The sequence below is a fragment of the Perca flavescens genome, chromosome 1 (assembly GCF_004354835.1).
Source record: "Perca flavescens isolate YP-PL-M2 chromosome 1, PFLA_1.0, whole genome shotgun sequence".
NCBI classification, from domain to species: Eukaryota; Metazoa; Chordata; class Actinopteri; order Perciformes; family Percidae; genus Perca; species Perca flavescens.
The window spans coordinates 12,742,408-12,756,276 of NC_041331.1; the positions used below are offsets into that span (position 1 = coordinate 12,742,408).

The following is a 13,869-nucleotide window of genomic DNA, read 5'->3' on the forward strand; positions in this document are numbered from 1 at the left end:
AGCTCGCAGTGCCCTGTAGCCAGCACACAGTCACCTATTTCCGGTAACTGAACCACTGCTGACCTGACGGAGCACCACGACCGGATGCTCGCGGTGCTCTGTACCCGGCTCACAGTCACCTATTACCTATTCTCGGGTAACTGAACCACCAACTATCGTTGACCTGACAGAGCACCATGCGGAGCTCCGTAACTGGTGTCACAGAGCTCTGTAGCAGCTAAACACATCTACTAACTGCCGCTGATACGACGAGCTGTGACGGAGGTCTGTAGCCAGCGTCACAAAGCTGTGTAGCGGCTAAAACCAACTGCTGCTCTGTAGCATGGAGCTCTGTGACATCATACGTTTTAGTGTGCATAACTTTTCGTACGATATCCTACAAACCCGTTCATGAGAATGTGTTACAAACTCGTCTCTGCAATGTGGGTCAAACAAAGCTAAAGTTTTTAATTGCCTGCAGGACACACGTTTTACCCAACAGAGTATGCATCGAGTTGATGTTGGCTTAAAGTTCACACTGACCAGCTGGACACGGTGGCTCTGTGTCCTTTGCATTAACTGTGATCACACACAGAGGTATTTTAACAAGTGCTTTGTGTCATCCAGTGGTTAAAATCCTCCATTAAGCACTTACCGCCTCTGCTAACCAATCACCTTGGGGGAAACCCTGCAAATCCATGTTTAACATCAGCGGAAGGTCTTGAGTTTAAAATGTTGTTTTTAAGTGTCCTTAAACGATATTCTACTTCAGTTAAAAATGTTTTTTTGTGAGACTGTCCCTGGAGTGTTTTACTCGTCTTTTGCTTGGATTCTTTCAGTTTAATTGCTGCAATGCTTTATATGGAAACTGCATAACATAGCGCTTATCCCCCCCCCTTATCTAAGTAAAGCACATTTTATTGCATGAATGACTGAACAAATAAATACATGGTTTTTTTTAGAGGTCTTAAACATGCTTAGGTTTACATACATTAAAACCAGATTATGTAGGTTTGTGGGTTACATTTTACATGTTGGGCACTCATAGTACAGTATGCTGTTGTTCTATCAACTTAAGATATCAATATTCACTATTGAACTTGTTGACGCCCTTTAGATCTGGCATCTGGTGTAAAACAGCTTACTTCTTGTAGCATTCTCCGACAACACTGGAAACAATGCTGTAGTAGATGTTGTCAAAAAAGGTCTCTGAAGGAAAAGGTGACGCTCTCCCACGTAAAAGGGATCGCTTTATCGTTCGCACTAGCAGTAAGCTTTGATGTCTGGCAGAGTCTGCCTTTTTAGAGTAAACAAAAAAGTCGAGGCTCAATCCAGCTTGATTGTAGCACAACAATTACTAAAGCTGGAAACACAGTGTTGCACTGCTTTGAAAAGCAAGGATGGGCGGAATTGCATTAGATACACTCAAATCCCAGATTTAATTGAAGCTGGCAACCGTAAGAGGTTCCTGGGATGCTTTTAAAGCCGTAATTTGTGTGATATAGGTCCCTAGATGAGAGATTCTGCCATATGATGAATGAATGAGTCACATCAACATCATACATCAAGCTGAAAAAGGAAACAGAAAATGATTGTCTGCATCCAGTGATGCCAGATGTATGTATTATGCAAAATACAGGAAGAATGTATAGTAAACAAACACTGTGTGAATATATAATGAGCCAGAAAATATGGGCTTGGTTATGACCTGGTTAATTTTAAATCAAATGCAGCTTTTCTCGGCATGCTGGGTTTCATGTCACTTAGGAAATGATTTTGATTGTACGTGACAACAGCAGAAAATAGAGAAAATAAACTCAGGACTTACTTTTCTCTTTACATATTGCTGAAGATAAAACTAAGCAAGAGACAAAGAGAGAAATGTTTTTTTTTAATTTATTTTATTATAATTATTCCCACTGAAAGTCTATGATTATACTATAGATATAACAGTTATCTGTTGGTGGATTGACATGTTCAGGTATTTTTATTATCTTTGTTTCTTTTATTATTTGTTTTACCAGCTTAAGTTTCACATGTTTTTTTGTGTATTTTGTCTCATTTGTGCTTCCTTTGTGACAACTGTACCTCTCTGTCTAGAAAAAGCTTTGTTTCCAAGCACATGCAGGGAATAATAGTGTTAAATGTCGAGGGAAAGTAATTGGCATCTACTTATACGTGAAAATGCCTGCAAGTAATCATTGAATTATTCATCTAATATGTTAAGTATTTCTATTTCAATACCTTAAACCTCCCTTGGTGGAAAATTACATAACTTAAGCGATGAACAAATTAGAAGGACTCACTATCAAGGATTTGGAAATGGAGAGATCTTATATAATGTTCTGCCACTGTAATGTTATATCAACTGCTCAAACTGAGCCTAAAAAGAATGCAACTCTTTTTAAATGTTTGCTGGACAGTTTACATGATTAACTAGAGGTCAACATTCTCTCCTGTGATCTTTACATCCACACTTAAACACATCTGAAGACAGAAAAGCCATTACTTTTCTGCACGGTCTCAATTCCAATCATATAATTCAAGAAAGAGTGAGAGATGCAGAATATCTGCATTTATTGCTCAAGTGTAAAATTGGTTTACACTACTTTAATTTCATCTATCTAAATGATAAAATACTTAAATGCAAATTGCTTTCCACTTAATTATTTTTGCAGATGCATACAAGCTCTATTTGCTGGATAGTGCTTCTTTCCAAATCATTATTTTGAGTTATATGATGAGATTGGCATTTAAATGTAACTAATTTTAAAAACCAATGTATTAATTTGTTGAACATCTTTATCAAGATATATACCATTCTTCCATTAACTATTCTTTACTTAACACTTCATAGAATAATTGTTCAGTGAACTAAAATAAAAAAAAATTAACGGTTTATTTTTAGCACTTTATATTGGTGGGGCTGAAAAAAGAAAATATTCCTCAACGATTGCAGTGTCAAGGACATGATGGAAACATTGTTTGCCACCACAGAACAACAGCAATACCCAAGAGGGCCTCTCATAGTTTGATTTATGCTTGTCAAAAACACAAAATTACCCGTACTCACAGCAAAGAATGCAGTCACAGTCACACATAAAAAGTAAAGAGAAAGGTTCCCTCATAAATAAACATTCTTAGAGTATTGCCCATCAGTGTCCATAAATATCCAAATTTTCTCAGAAAAACTAGCAAGCTGTAAGATAATTTTTAGAAGTTTGGGGGTGCTCTGGGCACTATAAGATAATACATTCTATCTTTGATGTAGTCTACCATCAGTAGGCTAACATACAAGATAAAAGATGGGTAATCATTGAATATTTGCAGACAACACTAAGCATTACATCTGAGTCTTACATCTAAGACCAAAATGCATTAGTTCAACAAAATGTAAAGACACAAGTCTTTGGGGAATTACTGGAAATGTTGGGTCTTTGTATATTATAGAGTGTGGTCTAGACCTACTCTATCTGTGAAGTGTCTTGAGATAACTCTTGTTATGATTTGTTACTATAAATAAAATTGAATTGAAAAATGTAATTAAAGTCTCCCTTATACCTACAATACAAAATAATACAAATAAAACATGACATGACTTTACAATAATGTATATACTTTGTATTGTTTTGTGGTGTATTTTTAATAACATTTAAAACAATATATGTTCAATATATCCTGGATATGTCGCGCATCACTTTGACCTTTGTCGACAAACAAAAAATTGGCATCCTCCCCACCGATTGTTCACCATGTCACCCGCTAAACAATTAAAGAAGATTTAGTGCCCGACATCCCCTGACATGCATGCAATTAATATTCCCTGCTGTCTGCGATGTTTATACAACAGTTGGTAAACATGACTGACTTTTGTTGCAGATGTTGGATGGTGGTCATGCTCTGCTAGAGGAATATATTAATTCACTGACAGGCCCTGAGCAGTCCCCCTTATTAAAACTATTTATTTGCCCCCTCCTAATGGCATAATTAATCCAGCCTGAAATTGGAAGTACCACATAAACCGCTGTCTGCCTATAATCTGCATGACGGCAAATAAATGCCTTTTATGCTCAGGAGCTATTGGTTTCTGTAACTGCGGCTTCATAAAATAATAAAAATGTAACTATGATCCTACAATCAGGGACACGGCACGGCGTGTTAGCATGCGTAACGCTGGCACTGCACTCACTGTTCGGAACGTGTTTTCATTTTTAAGTCCAAGACTCCGAAGCACCGGTCACTGGACCCTCTGTTGAATACTGATCCCAATCTGTACATCTACTTTCATCAGATGTTCATGTAACTAATACATTGCATGTGGCTATGACCTTACAGTTTAAATGTAGCCCCCTAACCACTGTTGGCTAACTTTCTGCTTCCACTTTATCGAAAAAGAAAAACAGAAGAATGGGATTACACGTTGCTGCTATTCAAAAAGAGTTATATGTGTACCTTTTGTTTTTTTCTCATTCAAACTCTTTTCCATTCAGTCTCAACTCATCCAAGAAATTACAGTAAATATTGCACAGTTTGTATAAAAGACTGGTTTAATAACTGATGGCCGACACATTTTCTCTCCCCTGTGCTGTATTGGGTGATTTTGCATGGTACATAAATTGACAAACCAGGACACAAGGGACAGCACATAACACCAGGGATAGAAATAGCCCGCAAGGCATCCCAACGGCACTCTGGGAGTAAACTTCAATAAGAGACTTCTTTTCCCTGCATGGACCCTGTCATATAGCACTCATTTATTTGGACTAAATGAGTTATTTAACATGCCATTAGGGTGCGTCTGGGTAGCTCACCTGGCAGAGCAGGCGCCCATATATAGAGGTTTACTCCTCGACTCCGACCTGCGTCCCTTCGCTGCATGCCATTCCCCCCCTCTCTTTCCCCTTTCATGTCTTCAGCTGTCCTATTTAAACAAAGGCCTACAATGCCCCAAAAATAATCTTTAACAACCATAAATAATCAAATAAAAAAAACTCTGCCGTTATGAAAAATGTCCTAAATAAACATTTCAAATGCATTCATTCCTGTAGTGTCAGGAATAATGGTCTGCATCAGAGCATGAGAGCGGAGCGCAAGCGAGCGGGAGGATTTTGGAAGCAGCACAAAGCGGATGTTTAAAGAAGTTGTTTCGTCGCCTTATCTCCCGCTCCGGTACGGTTCACACCGTGAGTTCGAAGCATGCCCGAGGCTCACGTTGTACAGTACATGCAGATCAAGGCTCCCGCACTCCCTCCATGCCGGAACACTGCCGGCATCCGTCTGACTTTTTTGCAGGTGGGTGAACGAGGAGCTACGGGCACTGGCGGCATGGAGGGAGAGAGGCCCGGCACCTACATCTGATGAATACAACGCAGCGGGGGGAATGAACAGCTCTGTGAGGAAGAGTGGAAATTCTCGACCCTCCACTCTGCACACATGCATTGCGCAGGCACGGATTTGTTATTGAAACACAGGCTGACTCTTGAACACATATTGACAGTAACACGCGAGAACAAAAAAACGGTGATGAGCGTGACTCTATGGTGGGCGTGACATGACCGGCGTCACCAGCCTTACGTGTTATCAGGTGGAATTTTTAGAGTAAGGTTAAACAAATTTCTGCAGACAAAGTCATAACAGATACTAAGCAGTACACTGAGGGGACAATGAGGTGGATGTTCCAAAATAAATAAATGAAATGTAAAGGAAGTAACGGACATGTGTCTCTTTTGATAAAAGATTGCGATGGCCAATTCAGTTTAAGATTTTGTTAAATTGTTTGTCGTTATGGATGATAGATGTGTCCGTAATAAGTCTTAAAAGCATAACGTCAAATAAGACAGAGAAGCAGGATTTTACTGAATGAGTGAATTCTTGGTAGTGTATCGATTGTGCTCATTGCATTATGTGCATAGTTGACATTTGAAATGAATGAATGATTGATGGATTTCCGCTCTGGCTGGGTATTAAAATAGCAGGTCTGGTAGTGGAGGGGCCTCCAAAGACACTGAGCCCGTGGAGAATCCTTTCATTTGTCCTTCTCTGAACTGCCGACCGGTTCCTGCACATTTTCCAAAAATAGCAATGAGAGTTAACGTTGAGGAGGGGGAGACATTAGATAGATTACTCAACCTAACACACTGAGCTTCTCTGTGATTATTTTACTGGAGCTAATTGCTAAGCAGAAGATGGTGGATGATATCCTGAATGTCCTCGTATTACGTTTTACTGGCCTCTACAAACGTGGCGCCATATGTTTGTGACCGCTATCAACTCAGGTTGTTTTAGTATCAGCAGAACAAACAACATGGGCCGAGGAATGACTCAACCAGTTTACACTCGCAAAGTATAGCAAAGCACAAAAGAGATGGGAGAAAAAATAAATAAAGATGAAAAAACTTTACAATAGGCTACATCAGACTGTGTGGATGGATGTATGCAGAAAGATGTAACCATCACGCAGATACGACTCTTGGATACCAAGGAAAGATTGAACATTAAAGTGCCCATATTATGAAAAAGAAAACACTTTTTCTGGGATTTGGGGTTTTATTTTGAGTCTTTGGTGCTCCCATTTACATACAAACTTTGAATAAAATCCATCCATAATGTTTTAAGTGAGATACAGTTTTCTGAATGTGTCCTGCCTTCAGTCTCCGGGTGAGCTGTTCAAAATCTGCACGGCTTTCTACATCACACAAGCCGAAACGAGCTGGCTAACCACAACCGTTAGCGTGCTAGCGTTAGCGTGCCAGCATGCTACCACGTTCTCAATAACAAAGCACTGCTACAACACACACAAGTTCACCCTAATCTACAAAAGAACTACATGTCCGCCCTCGTTTAGAAGTCTCCCAGCTAATCCTGCCTTGTAACTGACCGAAGTTGGAGAAACAGGCTTTCTTTTACTGTCTCTAGAGCTAGCTAGCTGACATGATCTACGATCTGAGCTACTGCGCATGTGCGAGTGCAATCAAAGATAGTACAGAAGAAGAAGAAAAGAGGTCTCACTCTGTAGCTAAAACAGAAACCAGGTGAAAAGAGGATCTGCAGCAGTGAAAGAGATCTGTGCAGTACAACAAAAATATGGTATTTTTTGAAAATTAAACCATTTAAACCTATTCTGGTACAACCTTAAAATACAATTATGAACCTGAAAATGAGCATAATAAGGGCACTTTAACTATACCCCCATTTACCATTTTCATGAAAATAACACGGATGTCGGTTTATTATGGGTGGCTCTCTGCTCTCCTCACTGCACCTTTGAACCTCTAATGTTAAAGGAACATATTTCAGTTAATGTGATGGTGGTTGTCTGTGACAAAATTGTGTGGGTACGGAAAGAAACTCGCCCACACAGGATTAGGATTTTAACTATAAGGTTGTACTACTTTTTGCTCATGTAAAACCACATCATCCTGATCTGAGCTACAGTACGTGATGAGTAGTTGCAGTAGCAGGCTGTCCAGAAAAAACTGCACTCATGTCTTACTATATGTACGCAGTATTTACAGGCCAGCCTTTGTCCACAGTGGACCATAAGCTCCTGCAGCTCACTCCGTGAGGCCGGATGCCTACAGCCTTGGCTTCCCTTATTGAGCCATTATTTGGATGTTGACTGTAGTGTTCAGTGGTGTTTCCTTTAGCCTCAGCAGTTCTATTCCACACTGCAGGGTCAGCCTCATATAACTTATAAGACCTGCTGTGACTCCAAGGGTAAAGAAATATTTGTTCTTGTGCTTCCCCTCGCAGTCTTGGGAGTTTGATGAGCTTCATGAAGACATCCATGGACTGATTTCAAACTGCAGATGTCCGAAAGGAAAAATTTCATTATATCATCACCAATGCTTTATGGCCATGTGCCTGGTGGTGCAGTCTCTGACCATACGTCTTTCTGTCAGGCATTCTGATCTTCATTATCACACTTCTCTGACTTGAAGAAAGGGGGATCTGTGTGTGGGAGGAGGCACTTAGGAAGTCATGGTTCAATCATGCAGCTGTTAACACTTGTTGGTTGTATTAAGCAGTTTATAGTGAATTGGGTGGAAAACAATCCAGACTTTATCTCAGAACCTTGAGATATGTCACTGTGTCAGTGGGGCTCAAATTATAGGTATTGTTCATTTCACAGATACCCAAGGGCCTATTCCATTGGGTAATGAATAATATGGCAAACAAGGAGGAATCTCTCACCCCATCTTCCCCCGTTGCCTGAACCTGCAGTAAATGTCCCACTAATGCCATATGGTGGCAAGTCATGTGTGGGATTCAGAATGCCATGTTATTTATTTATTTCCCAGGTGTTGCTTTTTTTTTTACTAGTGATTTATGTGTTATTGTGTATGATCTGCTGCTGGGATCTATGACATGGGCTGTGCAGGGTGCAGGAAGACGGCCCAGGCTGAAAGGAAGCCATGGATTCCAAATAATGTGTCAGCACTCGGCTCCATCCACAACCATTTCCGTTTTCATTTCTTTTAGAAAGAACTGATTCTCTTGTAAAAAATGATTCATGTAACAGGAGAATGTAAGTGAGAGATTTTGCAACTACCAGCGAGTATTTAGCAAGGAATTATTCAGCTATATCAAGTGCGTATGCTTTGATTGAAGCCGTTGCTGTCACTTGGGGGTTCTGATTATATATGGAAGTAAGCGGCAACATTTATTTTGGTCTTTAGAATTTCTCGAAGAAAATCCTCTCTTTAACAAGAAGCTGTGTTGGTGTTTGCTGGGGTTGTGTTCATTTCTTTATCCATAACCCAGAGTTTAAACTGTGAATAGGTTTACCACTTGATCAACTCTGTCTCTTAAAAATGACATAATACTGCCAATTTGTGTATGTTAACGAGTATGTTAAAAATAAATACAATCCTACTCAAGTCTTTTTTTTTTATCAACCTAATGAGTAAAATATTCACTGTCAAAACACCTCCCTTGCAATCATTTGTCTTTAATATCCCCCTGTGAAAACTAAAGCAGGCTATACATTTTTGCATGTTTTTTCATTTTTATGATTTAACCGAAACCAACCAATTTTTCTTTAACCTTAGCCAATAGGTTTTACATCATTTTTTTTAAGAGACAGTGTTGTCTTGAACACAGTATACTATTTATTGTAGCTGTTTATTCAAACAAACAAAAAACTACCACACGATCCTTGGAGAGGATGAATGTAAAAAATTTTCTGAAAAACTTTATTATTTTATTGTTACCCACTCATTTTACTCTACCTATATATTATTAATTTCAAATAAATCTTGAATTTACCACAGCTTGTTCAAGTCATATTCTGCAACCCCTATGTGTATTAACCTCAACACATCATTCCTTAAATTAACTCTCATATAATAGTATAGTGCCTGTTGAAGAGTGAAATTGGTTTATTCTTTGTGCCACTCTCTGGGTGTTTATTTTGTCAGTTCCAGTGTGCAATTTTGTTTTTAAATCATTTTTTTTTTTTTTCTGCATTAGCCTAGTTGCAAATAAATTGTCGAAGTAAAATAGGGTGAGTGAGGCAGGGCCATTTTACTTACTGACATCATGATAAAAACACATTTTCAGGCATTAAAAAAAAAAAGACTTAATCTCCAATAAAAAACCCTTATTTGGACATGTCCCCTCCCTGCTATCTGCAGAAGAGAAGGGTTGGATGGGGCCTTTATTTTCTATTAGAGACTATTTGAAGACACAAGGGGTCATCAAAGTAATCACATTTATGGGCATTATGGGAAACGTAGGGCCTTGGGGCTCTTTTTTTTTAGCAGGGTAACACATTCAGATGTGCTTGAATTTAAACACCTCCCAGAAGAGTTGTCGCTGTCCTTGAGTCAGTAAACAAGGATGTTTTTTCTCGATTAAATAGATGTTTCAGCTTTTAAATTCAGCAGTAAAAGAGAACACGTGGTAACTCTTACATCTTATATCTGTTTGTGTCACTCAAAGGGATAAAAAGGAAATTTAATTTGTCAACTATGGAGCCACCAAATGGCAAATTTGTCGGGTTATCTTTAAACCAACTCCCGAGCTTTCATTCCCTTGGAGTCTGTTACCTTGTGGACTAGGTCCCTTAAACTCTTCTGCACCATAATCTTCTTTGTGCCTAGGTCTTTTGTGCATTGTGTGGTGATTACAGTATGTCATTCACAATAAAAAAAGAATGGTTATACAGTACAGGCCAAAAGTTTGGACACACCTTCTCATTCAATGCGTTTCCTTTTTTATTTTCATGACTATTTACATTGTAGATTCTCACTGAAGGCATCAAAACTATTTATTAATAAGGGAAAAAATTCCACTAATTAACCCTGACAAAGCACACCTGTGAAGTGAAAACCATTTCAGGTGACTACCTCATGAAGCTCATTGAGAGAACACCAAGGGTTTGCAGAGTTATCAAAAAAAGCAAAGGGTGGCTACTTTGAGGAATTTAAAATATAAGACATGTTTTCAGTTATTTCACACTGTTTTGTTAAGTACATAATTCCATATGTGTTCATTCATAGTTTTGATGCCTTCAGTGAGAATCTACAATGTAAATAGTCATGAAAATAAAGAAACACATTGAATGAGAAGGTGTGTCCAAACTTTTGGCCTGTACTGTACTTCATGTAAGCATGCTGTCAAGTGTTTTTTGCCTCTCTCGAAGCTCAGTAATAAATGGCAAGAAAAAGTCTGCAGTGCAATTCAATAGGAGTTCAGTTTTACAAAGAAAAAACTGAATTGGACAAACGTGCCCAGTAAAATGTTTCCCTTTATAATTGGATAGACTAGGTGGATATTTAAATTTGAAGATGCAAGGGAATACCTCTGGTCAAAAGACCCATCTCTGTAAAACAAGCCTTCACTAAATTGGTTGATTGGAAGGAATAGAAGCTATTTTTTTTCTATGTTATTCATCCAGGGACTTTGCTGAATATATATTAGTTCTCTCCCCTATTGCTCTACCCTTTAGCTTTAAATATGGTGCTTTTAATCCAGTTTAAAACACCCCTTTCTTCCAAAGGTGCCAATAAAGAGTGAATTTTCTCAGCCTGTGGCAAACATTTAATAGTCAAATCTCTCATTCTCTCAACAGACAAAGCTATGATGGGCTGGAGAAGAAGCTAAAGGAAGTCTTCAGTGAACGGAGCAGCATCCTGCACCAGCTCTCCAAGACATCAAAGGAGCTGGACAGCATAAAAGGCAACCTTCAGGTTGGAAATTTACTGTTTCTTTTTTAAAGATACAGCAATGTTACAAGGCTTAATTGGCCGTGAGTTGTGGGACGGAGGTCATTTTCCATCCTATATTTTCAGCAATCTGAGGATCGGGAAACCCATGACTCTTCTTGCTTATTTTTCTATCAATCTGTTGTATAGCAACTCACTGTTATCAAATATTAATGTGCAAATGTTTTTTTTCAATTTGGTGAGCCCACCCATTGTTATGTATGTGATGTGTTACTGGAAATGTAGCTGCTGAGTGAACAATGCAGGAATGGAAAAGCAGATAGAAAGCAATTAGAAGGTGAACCTTTTTAGCACTAATGACAACAGCAGCTACAAAAAGCTTTAGAGAATAGAAAGACACAAAAAAAGACAACATCCTTTATTATTCCCTGAGGGCAAATTCAATAAAGTATGTCTTCTTTTTCTATAACAGGAAAGGACCATCAATTCACCACATTTTAAACACTGTCCCATCCAATTTTCAAAGCATTTAACTGTAAGCATCAATACTCTGCATCTACAGTTAATTACGACTTGGGTTTTATTTTCAAAGCTCCAGCCCTTGATTATATCAATTATGATAGCATTACTCACCAAGGTTATTGTGGAGTTCTGGGAAGACAGCAACATCACAAAGAAATAGATCTAATGGGGCAACAAACCAGAGCAATCAGACGGTCAAACAGGTTGAAAAGAGAGCCTAATGGTAAAATTACAACTCAACTGTCCGCTACAATAACCCCTCAGTTTATAACTAACTTTTCTTGTGTTCTTGGGTCTACTAGTCTATATCCTTGACGTTCCACTTCCGGGATTGCTCCGTTGCCGCCGGAAAATTCACCAGATTTCACTCATTTAGGCAGGATATCCGTTGCCTTGGGCTTCCTTTGTGTTGGCATTTTAAACTCTGGTAGATTTATGAGGACTATGGGTAACCTTTTCTCAGATCTCTGCAGGGTAAATCCAGACAGCTAGCTAGACTATTTGTCCGATCTGAGTTTTCTGTTGCATGAGTAGAACAACTTTTAAACCAACACATGTTCCACCAAAACAAGTTCCTTCCGAGCCTGTTTTGCAGCGGCACTGCAGCTTTTTTCCAGTGCTTAGCACCGCCCGAGACGATTGTGATTGTTTTAGAGAAATGCCAATAAACCAGAACACATTTTCCTCCCATCTCCAAATGCTATGTGGAGTAGCCAGACTCTCCTCCAGAGCGCTTTGAAGGAGGGTCTGGCAAAGCAAGACTAGGGGTCTACTCACTTTTTGTTAACATGTATAAAACGTCAAATGTCAAATAAACTGGCAAAACTGTTCGCTTGTGTTTCTTGCAATGTTTGACCTCTCATTAGCTACAAAAATGAGTTGTAATAAACTGTAGTTTTCTTTAATTATTCCTCATTAATCAATGGCACACATTTATTCTGAAAGAACGTAATTGGTCTTTTCTACCCAGAATGTAAACAAACTTGTTGCTCTCATGAAATGCCCATGCAGGTTTCTGATGGGTTTATATAAATAAGAAAAGCAACATATTGTCATCTAAAGACCAGTTACACTTAACCCCCACTTTACATGTGTGCTGGAAAGTTTCGAAGGTTTTTTTGCCCTAGTTAAATTCGTCCTTAAAACCAAAATGCAAAAAATGTTTAATCCTACTGCGAGGGCGACTTTGCATAATGTAAGAAACAATAACAAAAATGTCATAAGACAACTTTAGGTGCATGGTAATTAGAAGTGTATTATCCCTGCTGCAAAGGCAGTTGTTCCACCAAATACTGGTCTTGGACATTTTATCCAGTAATGTACCATATTAAAGTGTAGATATTATAGTTCTGTGGGCCTTTCACAAAACACAATTATCTCAGTGCCAGATACTGCCAATTACTTCCCAAAAGTCAGTTCAGGTCAACTTCATTGTGGCTCTTGGCGATGACAAGAAAGGAACAGAAACTCAATTATTATACATTCAGATATTTGAATCATTTAGTATTTTTCAGTCACATTAGTGTATGCAACAACGATCTTGCAAAACATGCCTCCCTCTTGGATATTTAGACCGTGGGTGCCAGATGCGCTGCCTTTCCGTGCAGCGCTCCCAAAGCTGCAGTCTGAGTGATGGGTTCTTCTTCGCAGGGTGTTGATGTTTTCTGGCTTCAGGACACTTTTGTGGGCCAATAGAATTGTCAGAAAATCAATAATCGAAAAAACTGATAAGTGCATTTTTCCTGCATGTGTGTGTTTGCGAGATATGTCCCATGTGTCTGGAAAAAGCTCATGCAGACTGGCTATCATCACCCCTGGGGCAGGCTTTGATGTCTATTCACTCCGGGCTAGCTAGGTTGGCATCTATCTTCGCCTTGGGCCCTGCGCCAGCACGCTGGGCTGGGCAGAGGTTGGGTTAGATTAGGAACAAATGTATTCTTCTGGGGGAAAACATCATCTACATGAAAAAAAACTGTCAACTTTTAAAGGAGAATCAAGTCAACAGGGAACAGGGAGAAGCAGTTAGTATTTCTGGTAAGATTTGATGGAGCAAGTATTTATATTTTTAACGAGTTGCCCTAGGTGGGCTTAATTAAGCTTTGTGTGATGGGGAAACATTCTTGGCAGCGGCTCCCGGGGGAGATTGTTTAGTTGTTGAAGTAGTAAGTACAAGAATAAGAGTTATTTTGCCCTGCACCTA

The 13,869-nt window shown here is 39.0% G+C and overlaps 1 protein-coding gene across 1 annotated transcript in view; it reads left to right on the plus strand.

The window, feature by feature from the left end:
• Nucleotides 1–13,869, plus strand: part of luzp2 (leucine zipper protein 2) — a 124,276-nt gene that overhangs the window by 32,858 nt on the left and 77,549 nt on the right. The window contains exon 7 of the mRNA XM_028595879.1: nucleotides 11,054–11,171. Coding sequence (XP_028451680.1) covers nucleotides 11,054–11,171 — 118 coding nt within the window. The remainder of the gene's footprint in view (nucleotides 1–11,053; nucleotides 11,172–13,869) is intronic.